The sequence below is a fragment of the Elaeis guineensis genome, chromosome 12 (genome assembly GCF_000442705.2).
Source record: "Elaeis guineensis isolate ETL-2024a chromosome 12, EG11, whole genome shotgun sequence".
Taxonomy (NCBI): Eukaryota; Viridiplantae; Streptophyta; class Magnoliopsida; order Arecales; family Arecaceae; genus Elaeis; species Elaeis guineensis.
In genome coordinates, this window is record NC_026004.2 from 83,137,799 (window position 1) to 83,157,103 (window position 19,305).

At 39.0% G+C, this 19,305-nt stretch overlaps 1 protein-coding gene across 5 annotated transcripts in view; it reads right to left on the minus strand.

Annotated features, from left to right (window-relative positions):
* The window catches only part of LOC105054567 (UTP:RNA uridylyltransferase 1), a 58,745-nt gene extending 42,212 nt beyond the window's left edge, over window positions 1–16,533 (minus strand). For 2 of the 5 annotated variants that reach the window (XM_073246952.1, XM_073246951.1), the window contains exons 1-3: window positions 15,313–16,532; window positions 12,676–12,798; window positions 7,644–8,012 (exon numbers count right to left, since the gene is read on the minus strand). In XM_073246952.1, the coding sequence (XP_073103053.1) occupies window positions 7,644–8,012; window positions 12,676–12,798; window positions 15,313–16,452 (1,632 nt within the window). In that variant the 5' untranslated portion in view covers window positions 16,453–16,532. Of the gene's footprint in view, window positions 1–7,643; window positions 8,013–12,675; window positions 12,799–15,312 lie in introns of all 5 variants that reach the window. The other 3 variants (XM_073246955.1, XM_073246954.1, XM_073246953.1) reach the window with 2 other exon arrangements.
* Between the last annotated feature and the right edge of the window lie 2,772 nt (window positions 16,534–19,305).

Genomic DNA, 19,305 nt, shown 5'->3' on the forward strand with positions numbered 1-19,305 from the left:
GAGGAAAGAGGACGGAAATACTAGATTCTTTTATCAGACAATCGTTATCAGGCATCAGAGGAACCGAATCAAGATGTTGAGGTGTGCTGGGGGTCAATGGATTGATAATGAGGAGAGGATCAGGCAAGAGGTTCTCAATTTCTTCAGATATAGGTGGTCTGCAAACTTGGGTGGCCAGGGGGCGTTTTCGTATCCTTCTCCTGTCAGTCTGGTTTCAGATGAGGAGAATTCGACCATAACTAGTCCGATTTCTAGGGAGAAGATCCAGGGAGCGGTTTGGCATTTGGCGGAGAATAAAGCACCTAGACCGGATGGGTTCCCCTCTCTTCAGGCGCTACTAGCCCATTGTTCAGGATAAGATGGTAAAGGCTATTTAGTTGTTCTTTGCCACAGATCATATGCCTGTAGCATGGAAGTGGACATTTATTGCTCTCCTTCTTAAGAGATCAGATGCCTCGGATATGAATCACTTTAGGCCTATCAGTCTTTTGCACTACTCTTTACAAGCTCTGTGCAAAGATTATGGTGGGCAGGATGAAGCCTGTTCTTCCTCATCTGATCAGTCCTAAGCATGGTGCCTTTGTCGGAGGGCATAGTATCTCCAATAATGTGTTGCCCGCACAAAAGTTTATGCATGATCTTCTCAGAGCCCCTGGCCGCAGAAGTCTTATGGCCATCAAGCTCGACATGGAGCATGCTTATGATCAGATGTGTTGGGACTTCCTCTGTCAAGCCCCGGAGAGCTTTAGATCTATAGTCACTGGATTAGTTGGATTAGGGGGTGTGTCCATACTCCCTTGTTTGCCATCTTGATCAATGGCACTCCAACTAATTTCTTCTACTCTGCTGTCGGTCTTCACCAAGGTTGCCCCTTATCCCCATACCTATTATCTATGCTGACACTCTCTACAGAGCCTTGCGAGTGACTACTCTTGATTGTGCCATCGAGGCATATCAGCCGGCACCGGAGGCCCAACTGATCCTGCATTTGCTCTTAGCAGATCATTGTCTACTGCTGTGCCGAGCCACTGTCCGAAATGTTGTGGTCTTCATAGGATATTGGAGGATTATTGTGCTATTTCTGATCAGATGGTGAACCTCCTGAAGTCTTTGGTCCATTTCAGTCTGAAGACCAAGGCTCAGCATAGACAAGTGATTCAGGAGCTCCTGGGCTTCATAGAGTGGGTCGAGGCCCTTCGTTACTTGGGTGTTCCAATCATGGAGCGGAAGCTTCGGAGGTCTAATTGCTTAGAAATGGAGGGCTGGCAGTCCAGGGCTCTCTCGATGATGGCCAGGATCATGCTAGTGAGATCGATTCTCTAGTCTACCTACTATCTTATACTATACTGCCAAGATCTTCTCTCTTGAAGCTTGAGCAGCTCTTCAGGAACTTTTTATAGGGCTCACATGGCAGAGAAGGGTGTGTTCATCTTCTGGCATGGGACGTAGTATGTCCACCAGTCAATGAGGGGGGCTAGGGATCCATTCCCTATTGATCCAATGGGAAGCTCTGATCACCAGACATGCAGCTCATTTTTTAATTCAACCAAATGGCTTCTAAAGTTCGATGATGTGGACTAGATATGGTCATGGGCCTCCTAATGGGGTGGCCTATGCTAGTCAAAGGTGTTCCTTCTTATGGAGGGAGATCTGCTCTCGCCTCCCTGAAGTGATTGCTCAGACCAACTGGATTGTGCATGACGGACAGTTCGATTGATGTTGTCTATTGACTGGTGGGTGGCCGACATTCTACTTTCTCACTGGCCAACCTTCATCGGTATGGAGACGGTCGATATTCTATGGGTTCGTGATTTGCTTATGCCGAAAGAGAGGAGATAGAATGAACAAATGATGAATCGACTTTTTGGTGGCCAGTTAGCCGACAGGATCTTGTCCCAGGCGATTCCCCTTATCCAGGGTCCAGATGTTAGGATCTGGCAATCCTCATGTACATCCAAGGTAGTGGCTAGGGACCTTTATGATCTTTACACAGGGAGCCTATCAGGAGGTTAGATGATGCTTGGATATGGAGGCTTGGAGTTCACCCGAGGGTCAGTTTGTTTATCTGGAAGGTCACCTAGAGTCAGCTTCCGATCAGAGCTCTATTGAGGGCCCGTAGGATAGATATCCCCGATGAGTGTCCATCTTGCGGGTCGGATGATGAGACATTTGAGCATGTCCTGTTTCTCTACCCAAGGGCTGCTTGGATGTGGCAGTTGGTGGACTTCCATCTGGCTTCAATTCTGGGGAACTGGTTTGCTTAGGCCTTTCTGAAATTTCTGCGATGGAGCAAGAAGTTTGAGGATTCAAGATCTGCTCGCATCAAAGTTGCCTATATAGCCCACCATATCTTGCTGGCCCGTAAGATTGGTCTTTTTAAGGCGAGATGGCAGTCGGCCAAGATTGTGCTTGAAAGGACCCTTTCTCAGGCAGCTGAGATTGTGAACACTTTGCAATCTAGGTCGACCTTGAAGAATCGGAACACCTGGGACCCACTTCATTCTTATAGCACCCCATAGGGTCTATATTACCTGGAAGCCCCCACCCCCAACTTTTCTCAAAGTCAACTTCGATAGTAGTGTGACTAGTGGCAGTGGTGGTGCAGATTTTGTGATCAGAGACCCAAATTCTGGGTTCATTGCGGCTAGTGGGGTTGATTTCTATCTCGGGTGTCGAGCTTCGACACACTTAGGAGGGCATCTCCTTCGCATGCTTGGTGCTCAGAGCCGTTCAATTGGTGTTGGAGGGCGACTTGGCAACGATGGTCAGCTAGATCTAGGGACCTGGAGGGAGGGGGCAGCTGCCTCCAATCTGCTGGTCCAAGCCATCTGGAGTTTGTTAGCAGGGTGCAGTTCCGTAAACATCAGACATGTCTATCAGGAGGCAAACTCCATTGCCGATTGGGTTGCGAGTTTTGTAGCTAATTATTCTAATGAAGGCAGATGGACTAATGTATCTCTTCTGCCAATGTCATACCATGACATCCTTCTTTTTGATTTTTTTGAATTATGTTCATACCCGTTATATATGAATTCTTCCATCTTATCAAATAAAGAAAAAATTATAGGAACATCCCCTCAACTTTAGCTCAATTTTATTTACACCTATATTTTAAAAAGTGTCAAATTGGCCCTCTTAGTTATCGATATGTTCCAATGTGGTCCAGCCGTCTATCTCAATTAATAGAATTTTATAAAATGACAAAAATATCCTTTTTTCATCTCCTTCCTCCTCCGTCCTCCCTCTCTCTGATTGATCCCCTCCTCCATCATCGATATCCCTCTTTCTCCCGTCTCCTTCCTCCTCTCCTTTCTCCTTCCTTCCTCCTCACCCATTTCTCCTCTTCTTCCTCTTTCTCCCTTCTTTCTCCTCCCCTTCCTCCTCACCCATTTCTCCTCCTACCCTTCCTCTCTCCCTCCTTTTTCCTCCTCTTTCTCCACCCATTCCTCCATCTCCTCCCCTTCCTTCCCATCCATCTCTCATCTTCCTCCTCCAAGCCACCCATAAACCATTCCCCCTCTATGGCGGCCCCCTCCATCTCCATCCTTTCTTGCCTTCCCCATCTTCTTCCTTCCCATCCCCTCCTCCTTGTCCTCCTCCACCCCATTCCTTGCCGACGGTCCCTCTCCCCTCTTCCTTTGCATCCTCTTTCTCCCCCTCATTCTGTTTCTCCTTCAAACCAACTCATGAGCCCTACCTCTTTCGATGGCGCTCTACATCTGCCCTTTCTCACTGGCAAAAAATCCTTTCCTCTTCCCTTCTTCCTTCATTTCTCCTCCTCCATGGCGGCTCCGTCCACCTCCTTTCCTTCCTTCTTATCTACTTTGCCTTCTCATCCTCCTCCAAATCGCCCATAAGCCATTCCTTTCATGATGGCCCCTTCCACCTCCATCCATTCTCACCGGTAACCCATTCTCACCGGTAACCCATTCTTCCCCCTCTCCTTCCTCCCCACCCTCTTCTCCTTCTCGTCCTTCTCCTCCTCTGATCCATTCTTTATCAGTGACCCTTCTCTCCTCCTCATCTACTTCTTTTCATCCTCTTCCTCCTCCAAGCCCACCCATGAACAAGGGGCATTTTCGTCCATTAAGAGAAAAATCTAACACCGTTTATTGATAAAATGAACGGTTGGACTACATCGGAATATATCAATGACTAGAAGGATCAGTTTGACACTTTTTAAATATAAGAGTATAAATAAAATTGAGCTAAAATTGAGGGGTTGTTCCTATAATTTTTTTAAAAAAAATCAAAAACTTTGATGACAAAAGCACCAGTTTTTGCACTAGTAGATTTTGAGAAGAAGTTTGTTGTGGAGTACGATACATTACATGTGGGAATTAGGGCTGTTCTCAGCCAAGATGGAAGGCCGACGAAATTTTTCGATGAGAAGTTATCTTATTCTAAATGACAATATTCTACCTTTGACTTGGAGTTTTATGCTTTGGTCTTGGCTATTCATCATTGGCAACATTATTTAGCTTATCAAGAGTTTGTGGTTTATTAGATCATCAAACGTTGTGGTATTTGAATTTTAAGAAGTTTAATGAACATCATGCTAGGTGGAGTTCTTTTCTTGATGAGTTTAATTTTTCACTGAAATACAAAACTGGAGAGTCAAATATAGCGGCCAATGCATTTAGCAGACAATCTTTACTTCTGATAGTGATGAGTACACAAATTATAGGTTTTGAAGAGATTAAGCATCAATACAAGACCAATCCATATTTTTCCCAGATTATAAATGAATTACAATAGCCATAAAATTTAGAAAAATTGCCATATAGGTTGCATGATGGTTATTTAATCGAGAGCAATCAATTATGCATTCCAAAAGACTCTTTATGTGAGAAGATTATTAGAGAATTTCATGACAATAACTTGGGGGGATATTTTGACAGAGATAAGATAAATGGCAATGGTGGTTGATTGCTATTATTGGTCAAAGATGTATAAAGATGTGGATAGGCTAGTGCGAAGGTGTTTAGCTTGCCAATTTAGCAAAGGGAGATCTCAAAATACAGCATCATATAACCCTTTACCTAAACCAGAAGCCCTATGGATTCATTTTTCTCTCAAGACTTCCAAAGACCGCAAAAGAAAATGATTATTTTGTTTGTGGTGGACTGATATGATAATAGAAAATTTTCTAAAAATTTGAGCAGCTAACGTCATGTCTTTTCAAGAAAAAAAAACTTTCCTCTAAACAGTTTTTGGATCTAACATCTCAATGCATTTGCATGATCTATCAACTTGCAAAATTCAATTTAGTCCTCAAACAAATGCTTCAGCAATTAAAAAAAATAAAGATTACAATTAATTGGAGCAAACATGCTCTGCATAGACTAAATTTGGCTCCCTAGGATAGTTTAGATTGAAGCTCCAAAGCCATTCAAAGTCTCAACTGAATCTCCAAACCATAGTTGAAAGACAACATCTGCCAAAGATGCAAATTAAAGCAAGAGATCTATTTGTGATAGAGCATTGAATGCAATTATAACTAGATAGGATAAACCAAAGAACATAGTTCGCCCAACCGTACCAAGCCAAACCAGTGCAGGGCCTGATTGCTTCACCCCTTTTTTTCGAAAGCCAACTTCAATCGCTCCAAACCACCCGGTTTGGAGCGGTACCAAGCCGAACCACTTAGTTCAGCCCAGTTTGTGGCAGTTCAGCACCCATCAGTCATGGTGGTTTGGAGCGGTACCAAGCCGAACCACTCAGTTCAGCCCAGTTTGTGGCAGTTTGGCACCCATCAGTCATATTTGAGTGATGGGAAGGCCTAAGAAGGCTCCCGATCCCTCTCAAGCTGTTCTCTTTTATTACTCTCAAAATCTCCCCCACCTGCTCCCCAAAAAAAAAGCCAAAAATAACAAAAAAATCAACCTCAAACACTAGATTCAAGGTAAGATAATTCTTCCCCACCTCCGTTCATTCTCTCTCAAATTCAAAGATTAGAAAGAGCAGTGATGATAGTTTTAATGGTCATGGATCTAGTGGTTATGAAGGGAGTAGAGAACAAGAGACTACTGTTTATGAAACACAGCTATAGGATGGTCTTCGATTCATGGGTGAGTTCCAATTTACGCATGCCACATAGGATAGGGACCACTATGCACAAACTGATAGAACTTGCAAGGGTACGTTGCATATGGGCAATGGACTCCTCGAAGTCATTCAGGACTTGTAGCTGCAAATGACCTTGTATGTGAAGTATGATCCATGGATGTACCAGATTCATCCTCATATTCTAGATCCTATTATCCGCAACCATAGATAGCTTATGATCCATATGGATATCGGTATGGTGCGTTCGCGACATCATCTTCCAGTCGCTACTATCCTATACAATCCGGAACATCTTACAAGTCAGATTTTGCCACTAGCATATTCAGATGGCCCCCTCTACAACCTTCCCATCAGTTAGACCATAGCTCTTAGAGCTAGAGCTTCAACAAAAGTTTTGAAACCAGTTATAATAAAGTACGCATACCTTATAGGATGAGAATACAGGTTTTAAATGCTGCTTGGTTAGAGGGATGGACTAATGTGCCTCCTCATTATACAAATGATCCGAACATTCACAAGTGACAATGGCACTCCTGATTATGCACATGACCCAAACGTTTATGAGTGACATTGGCACTTGACGAGACTCTAAATCTCGGTATGTATACTTTCAATGCATGCAATTGATCATATCATTTTATATTTTGTCTTATTAATTAATTTAAGCATATTAGGGTTCAACAATACCTAGTCCTTGTAAGGTGTCCCTAAAGCAAAGCGTCACGTCAAATTCATATCCACTACCACCACCATTGGCTTCCAACTTCCAAGACTTTGGATCCATGTAAAGCATCTCCTCTGTTATATTCCAGGTAATGCCACGTTAACATAGATAGATCTAAGCCTATACATCTAGAAGTATCATTAAGGATGTACCGGAGTGATAAAAATATCACATAACATCAACAAACATCAATTTGGGCTTAAAATCATTCAAGAAACAAAAAAAGACTATTAGAAATCTTGAAATTAAAAAAATTTTAAAAAAAAGAGAAATCAGCATGCCGATTCAGAGTTGGTATGCCTTGCCATACTGTGTCTCGATACAGAACCAGTACCGTACCAAATTGGACCTAACCAGTTCAAGTCCTAGTACCACTTCGGTGAACCTTGCTAGAGAACAATTGTGAAGGCATATGAAGAAACTTTTTTGGCTAGATGGTACTTCCAATAGAAATGACTTGCAAAAATATCCTCACATAGCCAACACATAAAGCATAGGAAAATGATGGTCACTTGTAGTGTAGCACCACTTTCATTTAAAATAACAACACATGGCAGATTTGAGATCTCACAGAAGTATGACTCTGGATGTCCGATTAACTCATTAGTCACTACAAATCTGGACAAGCCATATTACATGTAACACCAAAAAAATAAAAGAGCAATCTTTAGCTACAGAGGAAAAATATCAAAAAAGAAAAAAAGAATGTAATAAAAGAGCTGGTATAGCTACATATGGAAACATACTTACTTCGAATCAGTCATGAGCTTTCAAACATCATTTGCAGAACTGTTGGATTAAATACACCTTAAAGCATTATAGATAGATGAGCCAAGAACTCGAAACATACCTGCACATTTTGAAGATTATCAGACTGCAAAATTTCTGCCAATTTCAACAACATCTCATTCCTACTCATGTTGCTATCATCAATTGCAAGGCAGATATCAATATCGCTATTTGAGAAGGCAAACGTATTAGCACATGATCCATAAAGATGCAGCTGAGCATTTGGCCATTCTTTATCAATTGATTTTTGTAGCGACTGTAATAATTCATTTTGCTTTGCCTTTTCCTCTTTTGCAGGTTTTAGAGATTCATAGACAGAAAGGAAGCAAGGTGATAAAGTGTCAATGTCATCACGACATTCTCTGTATCTTTGATGGATTCTCATTTGCAGGCTTGATACTTGCTGTCCTCTAAGATCTGACCTGAGTTCCTGAGTATAAGTGAAAACGACGTTAAAAGAAGGTAGAAAAACATTCCTATTAACGTCACTTTGAGGATTTCCATCTACTTGGATAGGCTATGTAATTCTGTGACCATTGAGGGTATGATGCTCACAAGTAGGGAAGTAAATGGACAAACACAGCCATAACATATTTAAATTTCTTAACAGGCCCAACCAAAGTTCCTATTGAAAAGACAATGAAAAAACAGACTGTGGGCATTCTTATTCAAAAGAATTAATTAGCAAAAATCAAATGGTCCAGTACTTCATATTTAGTTGGGCTATCAATTAGAAACCAAAAGTGTCGTACATGTTGCACCACAGAATAATCTCTAGACAAATCAGCATATTAAAAATTTTATAAAAAATCAATATCTTCATAAAGTTGTCAAATAATTCTCCAAGTTGGATTCTACATAGTAGAATTCAGCCTGTGACACTAACCTGGAGGGTGTGTGTGGGGGGGGGGGGTGTGTGTTTCCAGGGCGATAAAGAGGGAAGTGGGAGATTTGTTAGTCTGAGCACTATAACTATCAATCTTCTGCCCGAATTGACAGTAGTGTTTTAAGTAAAACTTTCTTCAAAGACAATATTCCAATGCACATAAGCATAAACCTTAAGAAGATATTCTCCCTTTCCAAACTACCAAAGCTGTTTGGATCATTAATAACTCTCTTTTTTCTTTTATTTCTAAGTTGCATTTGAACATGTTAGTATCCTATAGAATATAGGGATATATGTATGACCTAGACTAGATGCTCAATTTTAAAACTTGGCAATTCATAGTCAACGATAGGTCATCCAAATGGAAGATCCACGCCATTAATTATAATTTGCGCTATTAAAAATGTCTACCGACCAAAAATATCTATTTGGAGATTCATAATCTATTTATTGAGTGAAAAAATAGAAGGTTTCAATAGCATAATAACATGATGTTTTGCTCAATGATTCAAATCCCATGAATGGGGCTGTCCTGATTTTTCCTTGTAATGAGATGCATTGCATCCCGACACTCAAGACAGTAGATGTCCGATCTTAGATCATGAACATTATCTAAATTGCATCACTTATTGAATATTTAATGCACTAGCACTGTGGGATCCATCCATTTTGTGTCCGCCTAATCCACATCTAAGAGGACAACACAACATATAATCTTTGCTTTCTGGGCATTTCCCTTGGTGTGCGTCATGATTAATATTGTGAGTTCCAATTTGGATAAGTCACCGATGATTTTTCGTTTGCTTATCCTTTGACCAAAGGTCCAGTGATTAGTATGCTAATTGACTATATATCTACTTTTATAAAGATATAGACATGAGGAGTACAATTCTATTATATATTATAAAGAATTTTGTTTTTTATGATCAATTATGCATAAATATTGATGATAAAGTCAACGAGGAAAAATGAAATTGTATTGAGAAAAACTTAGTGAGGAAAAAGATACGTGTATTTCCTTATCATTTACAATGGCATAATAGCCCTATAAATACATAGGGGATGACTATATTTAGAGGATTAAATCTCAAAGAATAAAGAATGACCATATTTAGAGGATCAAATTTCAATCCCAAAGAATAAGGAATGACCATATTTAGATCCCAACAAATAAGGAAACAAAATAACAACCAATTAACAAATAGATCAAACTCGAATTAGCACTATTCTGGGTAAGTAAGTTGAGAGATTTTAGGGATTCTAACACTCCCTCAAGCTGGTGAATAAGATATCTTCTATTCCCAACTTACTTGTGAGTTCTTGAAATCTTGCTGTAGGTGGTCCTTTTGTTAAAACATCGGCTAATTGACAATCTGATGGCATATAAGGGGTGCTAGTCAAGCAACTGTTCAGCTTCTCTTTTATGAAATGTCTGTCTATCTCAATGTGCTTTATTCTATCATTTTGAATAGGATTATGCACAATATTTATGGAAAACTTGTTATCACAATACAACTTCATAGTTCATTCTCTTTTAATTCTGATATTGTCCAGAATTATTTTTAGCCACAAAAGTTCACACACTCTATGAGCCATAGATCTAAATTCAGCTTCAGCACTGGATCTCGCAACCACATTCTATTTCTTGCTTCTCCATGTAACCAAATTTCCTCCAAAGAAGGTGCAATAGCCAGACGTAGATCCCTTGTCTATTTGGGATCCTACATAATCTGCAAATGTTCCTCCTTTGGATTATGCTGAAATGACTTACCACGCTTATTGAGTATGCACTATCTGGCCATGTGTGAGAAAGGTAGATCAATCTTCCAACAAGTCTTTGGTATCTTTCTTTGTCCACTACAATGTCTTCTTCTATCCTTCCTATTTTGTGGTTTGAATCAATAGATGTGCTTGATGCTTTGCTGTCGAGGTTCTATGTCTTTTTAAGTAGATCTAGCACATATTTCCTTTGAGAGATGAAAATGCCCATTTTTGAGTATGCTACTTCAATGCCTAGGAAGTACTTGAGTTTTTCTAGTTCTTTGATTTTAAATTCTCGAGCTAGTTGTTTCCTGAGGGACTCCTTTTCAGCTTCATCATTCCCTGTCACAATGATATCATCTACATAGACCAATAGAGCAGTGAGTTCACCTTTAATTGAGTGCTTGATAAATAATGTATGATCCCCTTGACTCTATTTATATCTCATTCTCAGCATGGCTTTTGTGAATCTCCCAAACCATGCCTTGGGTGATTGTTTCAAGCCATAAAATGTCTTTTTTAAATGACATACCTTATTGGCCCCAAAACTCCCATCAAATCCGGTTGGAGGTTTCATGAAGACCTCCTCAAGTCCCCATGTAGGAATGCATTTTTGACATCAAATTACTATAAATACCAATCAAACATAGCAGCAATAGATAATAAAGTTCGCACAGTATTCATCTTCACTACGGGTGCAAAAGTTTCTTGATAGTCCACTCCAAAAATTTGAGTATATCCTTTCGCAACTAATTTCGCCTTGTACCTCTCAAGAGACCCATCAATCTTATATTTCAATGTATAAACCCATTTACATCCCACCGGTTGTTTCCCTTTACGGAGAGTGACAATCTCCCAAGTCTTATTCCTCTCTAGTACATTCATTTCCTCTTTCATGGCTTGTACCAAATTCTTATTTTTTTATGCCTCTTGCACGATTTTGAGAATGTCAATTAAGTTTATAGCGGTAAGAAAACTTTTGTGCTGTGGAGATAATCTATGGAAGGGAACAAATTGTGAAATTGGGTGATGGATGCAATTTCTGGTTCCTTTTCTCAAGGCTATTGGTAAGTCCAAATCTTAGGGTGTAGGCTCTATAGGATTAGACTCAATAGTAGCAGGAGAAAGAGAAATTTTATTATCTGAATCCAGCTCATATTCATGAATTTGTCTCAGCTCTAGATTGAACTTCTCCTTCTCAGGTATGTTAGTAGTTTCGCTGGTGATTTGGAGCTCGACTGTTACCACTGTTCCTCTTGTAATTTCAATGGAGGTACTGACGAAGAAGGAGAGGAAGAGACCTGCAAGGGGGGAAGGCCAGCGGAGATAAGGAAGAAGGAGAGATAAAAGATACTGAATTATCAAAAAAGGTATCCCATTCCATATCTGCATTAGTCTTCTCCCCATGACGATAGGAATGGGAAGGTTGAAAAGTATATTTTTTTTAAAGGAGACATCTATGGAAACAAAGACTTTTCGGATAGAGGATAGATTATATTTGTACCCTTTTTATGTGTTTGAATAGCCTATGAACATGCATTTGAGAGCTCTAGGGTCAAGCTTACTCCTATGTTGTTGGTGAATATAGACAAAAGACACACAACCGAAGACTCTAAGTGGTAGAATGTTTGAATAATGAAAATCTGGGTAGAAGTCGGATAAGAGCTGTATAGGACTCTTGTGATCAAAAAGTCATGAAGGCACTCCATTTATTAAATAGGCTCCTGTTAGAACAACCTCCCAACAAATGTTTTTAGGAGCATTGGACTGAAATAAGAGGGCTCAAGTGACATTAAGTGCCTATTTTTTCATTCAGCCACTCCATTTTGTTGAGGTGTATCAACACAAGAAGACTCATAGATGATGCCTTCATTTTGCAAGAAGGTGGATAGAGTTAGGTTGAAATAGTCCCTATTTTTTCATTCAGCCACTCCATTTTGTTGAAGTGTATCAACACAAGAAGACTCATAGATGATGCCTTCATTTTGCAAGAAGGTGGATAGAGTTAGGTTGAAATAGTCCCTAGCATTATCCAATCGAACCCTTTTAATAGGAACCCCAAATTGTGTCTTTATGATTTTGTATAACATGGAAAAGATGCGGCTAACTTCAGATCTCTTTCATGAGAAACAACCAAGTTGTTTTTGTGCAGTCATCAATAAATAAAACAAACCACCTAGCCCCAGTAATATTAGGAATTTTAGATGGTCCCCAGACATCAATATGTACCAAGGAAAAAGAATAGAATGACTTTGTATTACTCAAAGGAAATGACACGATGATATTTTGCAATTGCACAAGTATCACAATGAAAACTATCAATAGGAATATTTTTAAAGAGTAAAGAAAATATTATCTTTAATAATTGAAATAGTGGATATCCAAGATGAAAGTGATGAAGCCAAATTTCAGATTTATTGGATAAGGTGGAAGGGTTAGAGAGGACATTTTTGGGAGAGCGTGAGAGAGTCAACCGAGCCCCTTCATCCATAGAACCACTCACACCTTCAAGAAAATACAAGCCATTCCTTTCCTTAGTAAATCCAATCATCTTCCCCGAACCTTGTTCCTGAAACATACAATGAGTAAGAAAGAATGTCACTTGGCAATTTAAGTTTTTTATAAACTGATGAATAGAAATAAGATTGGTGGACAGCTTGGAAACATGGAGGATATTTTGTAGGAAAAGAGGTGTTAATTTGATGGTTCCTTGTCCTGCAATAGTTATTGGAGTGCCAGCAGCAACAGCAATTATCTTATTGTCTGGCCTTAGCTTATAAGTATCAAATCTAGTGGGAATATTGGTCAAATGGTCAGTAGCTCCTGAATCAATGACCCAGGAGCCAAAATTGTTCACAGGATTGGCATTAAAAATTTCAGAAATAAGACACTTACCAAATTAAGCCAATGAACATGAGCTAGAGGAATTGAGAGGGAGTTGAGTAAATCTTGCAATTTTTCAATCTCATCTTTGCTGAAATCTTGGGTTTCTTCCTTGTTCAAGACTGGTTTGTCCAATGGAGGTCCCTCCTTATTTGTGAAATTGGCTTGTCCCCTTTGCTGACCCTTAAATCCGCCATTGCGACTGAGAACTTGGGCTTTGCCATGAAGTCTCAAACAATTCTCCTTTATGTGGCATGGCTTTTTATAATAGGTACACCAAAGATTGTCTCGGATGGATTGTTTTGGAGAGGAGCTATCATTTAACTTGTCAACATGGCCATGATCAAGAAAAATGGGCTTGCCTCCTCCATCCAGAGTCTTTTTAGAGATCATTGCTGAACTTTCAGTGGATTGAGTTTCTAACATAACAAACCGTCAACTTTCTTCAGTACAAATAAAAGAAAAAACTTCATTCAATGGAGGCAACCGATCCTTCTCAAGAATTTGTACATGGAGTGGATCAAATTCCACGTTCAGTCCTACAAGAAATTGAAAAATACGATCCATTTCCGCCAAATTGACCAGGGCCTTAGTATCTTCACTACAGTGCATCTTAATATCTTGGTAGTGATCCAACTCAAGCCAAAATCCATTCATGAGATTGTAATATTCTATAACAGAGAGATTATCTTGCTTGATGGTTGAGATTTTGGTCTTGATTTCATAGATAACAGCAGCATCTTGCATTTTGGAGTATGTTTGGCAAACGATGTCCCAAATATCCCAAGCAGTAGGCAAAAACATCAGATTCTTGCTGATATCTGGTTGCATGGAATTCCAAAGCCATGACATAATCATGGAGTCCTCGTCCCATGCTGAAAACTTGGGATCGATAGAACTTGATCCTATTTCAATTAAGTGACGAATTTTGCCACTCCTTTTGAGAAATGTCTTGACGATCTGTAACCACTGGAGATAGTTTTTTCCATCCAATCGATAGGAGGGAGTCATGCTTTAGAGTTCCCCATTTGGGGTAGTGGGATTGCCGAAAATTGATCCAATAAAATTACTGACCGCAGTTTCAAAGGCCGAAGTAATGGCTTCTGATATGGTTCAGCGATAGAGGAGAATGGGACGAGCGATAGCCAATAACGACAATAAAGGCCGGAGAGAAATAGGATCGAAGACAATAAAGGCCTTAAAAAAAATCAAGTGACCAAAGAACCTTGCTCTGATACCATAAGGAAAAAGATAATTGTATTTCCTTATCATTTACAATGGCATAATAGCTATATAAATACATAGAGGATGACCATATTTAAAGAATCAAATCTCAATCCCAAAGAATAAAGGATGATCATATTTAGAGGATCAAATCCCAACAAATAAGAAAACAAAATAACAACTAATTAACAAATAGATCAAACCCGATTAGCACTATTCTGGATAAATAAGTTGACAGATTTTAGGGATTCTTAAACTTAGATATTGAACAAGTGACCACATGAGGTCTCTCATTCAAAATCCTACACTTGAGCTCTAGCCTCTAGCAAGATACAAACTAAGTTTAGCAGCATATGCTCCTTTAGATAGGATGACAATTATATAGGTTATTACTTGGTTACTATCTCATATATGAGCATAGAAAAGTCCAAGATATCTTTGAACTGATTTTCATTGTTTATGTCCCCCTTGCATGGCTTAAGGTATACTGAATTCTCGATTTGTTAAAATATTATGAAAATATGTTGGTAAATGAATTTGTTGAATCAACTAAATATATTGCCTAGGGCAGCTATATTGCTTGGGATCAACTGGGCTTTCACGACTATGTTTTGTAACTATAAATGCTACTGATACACCAAATGTCCTAGCATCATCTCCAGCTAGCTGCGAAATGGAATCTCATGCAGCAATGAATGCAAGTGTGGTTACTTTATAATCACTTCCAAAATTTAACAGTCGGAAAACACATATAAAGGTTTTCACTCATTTGAGTTAAAAGTTGCATTGCATGGTAAAGCATCAATAAGGTGTTCACCACTTAAACAAATAAAAGAAATGCAATAAAAAAATGTTCGAGACCAGATTATCCATCATAATACAGTTTGGGGTGGGGGCCATGTTATATAAGGGTTAAAGGATATGTTGTGCTTATATAAGAAAAGGCACATTTGGCATTGAGAGAAACAAAATTTACCTTGACTCGTGAAGCATTGGACTTTCCCACAACACTCTTACGCGTAGGATCATCCACAAGCATCAAAGGATCTATTACTTGATCAGCTAGGACATCTTCTGCTTGAGGATTATCATTTTCATAGTCAAAAACATCCACTCCATCCTGCTCTGCAACTCTTTCTATGGACGAGTTTCCTTCCTCCAAAACCTCACATTGCAAATATTCGTAAGTATCTGATCCCTCCTCGGAAAGCCCATCATTGTTTCCAGTATCATATTCATTCTGATCAACCTGACTGGTGGACATCTTCAATGCAAGCCGATCATTACTTCGAATTCCATTACTGCACATTTCTTTTCCTCCTTTTCTGCTATCTTCAGCTGTTTCAGATTTATTCTTCCCGTCTTGCCTTCCATTCACAGGAACCCACTCCTCTTTCACCTTTCTTCGCTGTGCCACAGCCAGTGGCCGCCTCTCCTCCATCATCCCACCCCTTCCCTTCTCATTATGAGAAGGGTTCCGCTGGAAGGAGCCATGTGGCTTCACCGTGTACTCCTTCTCCCTGCGACCAGATTCAGCATAACCAGCATCACCTTTGTGTCGGCTCGGGATCCTGCCACCAGTTCCAGCACCACCACCACGCACAGCCTTCTGAAACCCCAGCTGGCTATTCTCTCCACTTCTCTCCCCTCGATGCCAAAAACCAGAATACCCACCGTTCGGAAAAAAGCCAGCCTTCCGACCGCCCAGAAACCCATCTCTCTCTGGAAGCCCAGGATCCTCCGGGAATCTCCGGTGATCGGCTACCGGACGAATAATACCGGGCAGTGCCGGAGAGCATGCCGGCTTGGGAGGAGGAGGGAAGTGATCGGCCGCCGCCTTCGGAGGAGCGATGACCTTGTGAGGAGGAAAGGGGAAGCTGGGCCCCACGGGATCGCGGTGAGGCTGGTGAAGGTCGTGGGTAAGAGGCGCCGTCGCCGGCGGTGGCTGGGCCTGAAACGGCTTCCGCAGCAGCTGGAGGAGAAGAGCTCCGTCCAGAAGTGACGGCTGAGAGGTGTTGCCGGTGGCGGAGGGGCGGTTATCCTGTCCGCCGCTGGTGATCCCAGCTCCGCGATCCTCAGCGGAGCCGCCGCCGTCTCCGCCCACTCCGCCCGACATTCGGAGGCGGATGGAATACAGACGAAGAAAGGAATATAACAAGGTACAGCGGCGCGGTTGGAGTGGTCCGCTGCGACCATATACGACCGAGGAGTTCAAAAAGAGAAAAGCGAGCCAACGACTCTCACTTCTTGGACCGGGCCTAGATCCTTCAAATAATGCTTTGATGGGCCATCATGGAGCTATACTTATCTTGCAAATATCAATGGAGCTGAAACCCCGATATATCCATATTCATATTTATTTTATTTAAAAAATATAAATATAAATATAAATATTATTTAGATATAAAAATTTATATCTTTAAATAGATACGAATACAATTTGAATATTGAAAATATGGATATAATTATGAATATAAGTTAGATAATTAAATTTTATGACTATAAAATCAAAAATATTATTAAATAGATCATAAATTAAATTAATATTATATTTATATAGTTGTATATTTTTTTAAAAAATTAATAAGTATTATATAAAATTATATAGAGTTATAGGTAGATTCGAAATTTGGATATAAATTGGATAGTTGTTTATCCATATTCATATCCATTTTTTTTGACATATATATATATATATATATATATATATATATATATATATACACACACACACGGATATTAGTTGGATTCTCAAATTTTTATTTATATTTGAATTGATTTAGATATGCAAATGAGTTCGGATGGATATTATGGGTACCACTTTCACCCCAAAATTCAATGGTGAAGGGAGGAGAGGTTAGGGGCATGGAGAATCTTGTTATGGTTTTTGGGGAATTAAAAAGAAATGATTATGTGAGAGATGGATGTGGTGGCCCCAATATGTTGGAATCATCTGACACTGCATAACATAAATACAAATTATATGTGACCATTGAGGGTTAATCATAATTGGTTTGGATAATTTTTTGAACATATTTTCTGCAATGCCGTGCATAACAATAGTCGTACATGTATCATGTCCTATATCAATTTGTTCTTTGAAATGCATTTTATCAACCTTCAAGTTATGTTGGAGCATGTATATTATTGTCGATTTGATCTCGCAGAGAAAACTCCATGCACATGCTCAGATGTTAGCATTATATGCCTCTAAAGTAAGATTGATTGCAAATTAATAGATGAAATTATTTACTTAGCAGTGTATAAAATGCAACCTGGACTTTTAAATTGATTATTAGATGATGCCAACTCAAATGCCAAAAATAGTTCGGCATATTTGGTACCAAGTGAATGCTATAAACCAAGTAAAGCAACAATCAATTTTTGACTTTAATATTATAACATCGAGAAATTCAAAAAATAAGTTTCGAGACTTATCTCAAGGCATGCAATAAGTAGAAAAAGCTCAAATATTAATCGAGGTTCGTTAGAGTAAAGAACCTCAAGGGATATTGCCTCAGGCTTACTTCTCTTTGGTCATGTTTTTTATAGTCCAAGTTGTATCAAATTCCTACCATTCGCACTTCTTATATTTTGATTATGGATAAGCCCAAAAATTTACATTAAGACTTTTTTGTATAAGTAGAACACAAATCCTAAAGAGTTCATACAAAATGAGTCTAGGCAATAAATGTATATTCTTATTGGGTCGATGGTATATCTTTGCACAAAAATAGGATTCACCTTTTTTTGAGCAAAATCTACTTATTGCTTTGAGATCTATGCAGACAAATGATTGATGGAGTTTGGAGTGCTTTGAGATCTATATGGTAGATGATTCACTAGTGGATTCATGCGAAGGAAGGTGAATCTTCCTTCACATGAAAGATACAACCTTGAACCTTCCTTCTCATATCCTACGTAACTTAGATCCTCCTTGTGCTATAAAATAGTTAAGCCTTTGATTCGAGGGTTATATATGTTCTAGGTGTACCCTCTTACGAGATGAAGTGTCTAATTCAGTCTAATTTCAAAGGTTAGAAAGAGTCACATGCTTCACACATGCCCTCCTTGGAATACCAACTAGTTACATTTCTCTATTATATCTTTCAATTTGGAGTTTATATCTTTGTAAAGAAACACTGGTGGTGGACTTTTTTATAGTTATGCTTAGAAGTAAAATGTTGCTATTGATTATTGATTCGATATGATTTATATCCTAAACCTTGTCAATAATTTTTCTTATCATAGTAAATGCTGCAAACTTGACTCTGTAAACTTAGGAGGATCCTATGTTTTTTGCAAAATGATAAACTATCTCCATTTTATGTTGATTCTTACATGAATTCTTACTTGAGAATATGAAAAATAGTCTTTAATTTAGTAGATATTTTTTAGACCCAAGACTACTATTTCAAGGAAAAGAAAGAAGTCTTATAATTTTAATAGTTTATTATAATACTTTTGTAATTTCTTGAAAACCTTTAGATGCTTTTAAACAAAGTCCTACAATCTAGCTAGCTCAAGTTATGGGTACAACCGACAAATCATAAAAGGTAATCCAAGCTAGATGGATAAAATAGGCCTAACCAATATTCATTATAGACCCAAAGAAAAATTCAAGATCTTCTCCAAGTGTAAGTTAGTTATACATCAGGCTTATACATGTACAATCCAATGGAGTATGGACAACTCAAGGATGTGAACAAGAATGGTACCATAAATAAAAAAGGAGAGAAGGCATTTTAGCATGATCTCACATGAGCAATAGAATATATGTCAATATAGGATTTAATTTTTAAAATTTAAGATGGGGCAACAAATATTAAGTAGGCCCCAAAAGAATTGGATTCAAGTTGAAAAAAGCTCTCTCAAACTTTAATTTGATTTCTGTATTCATGTGGATAATACAATAATGGACTTTTTTATTCAATTTATAGGCCAAAATAGTAGTTTCTAGATGATTGCT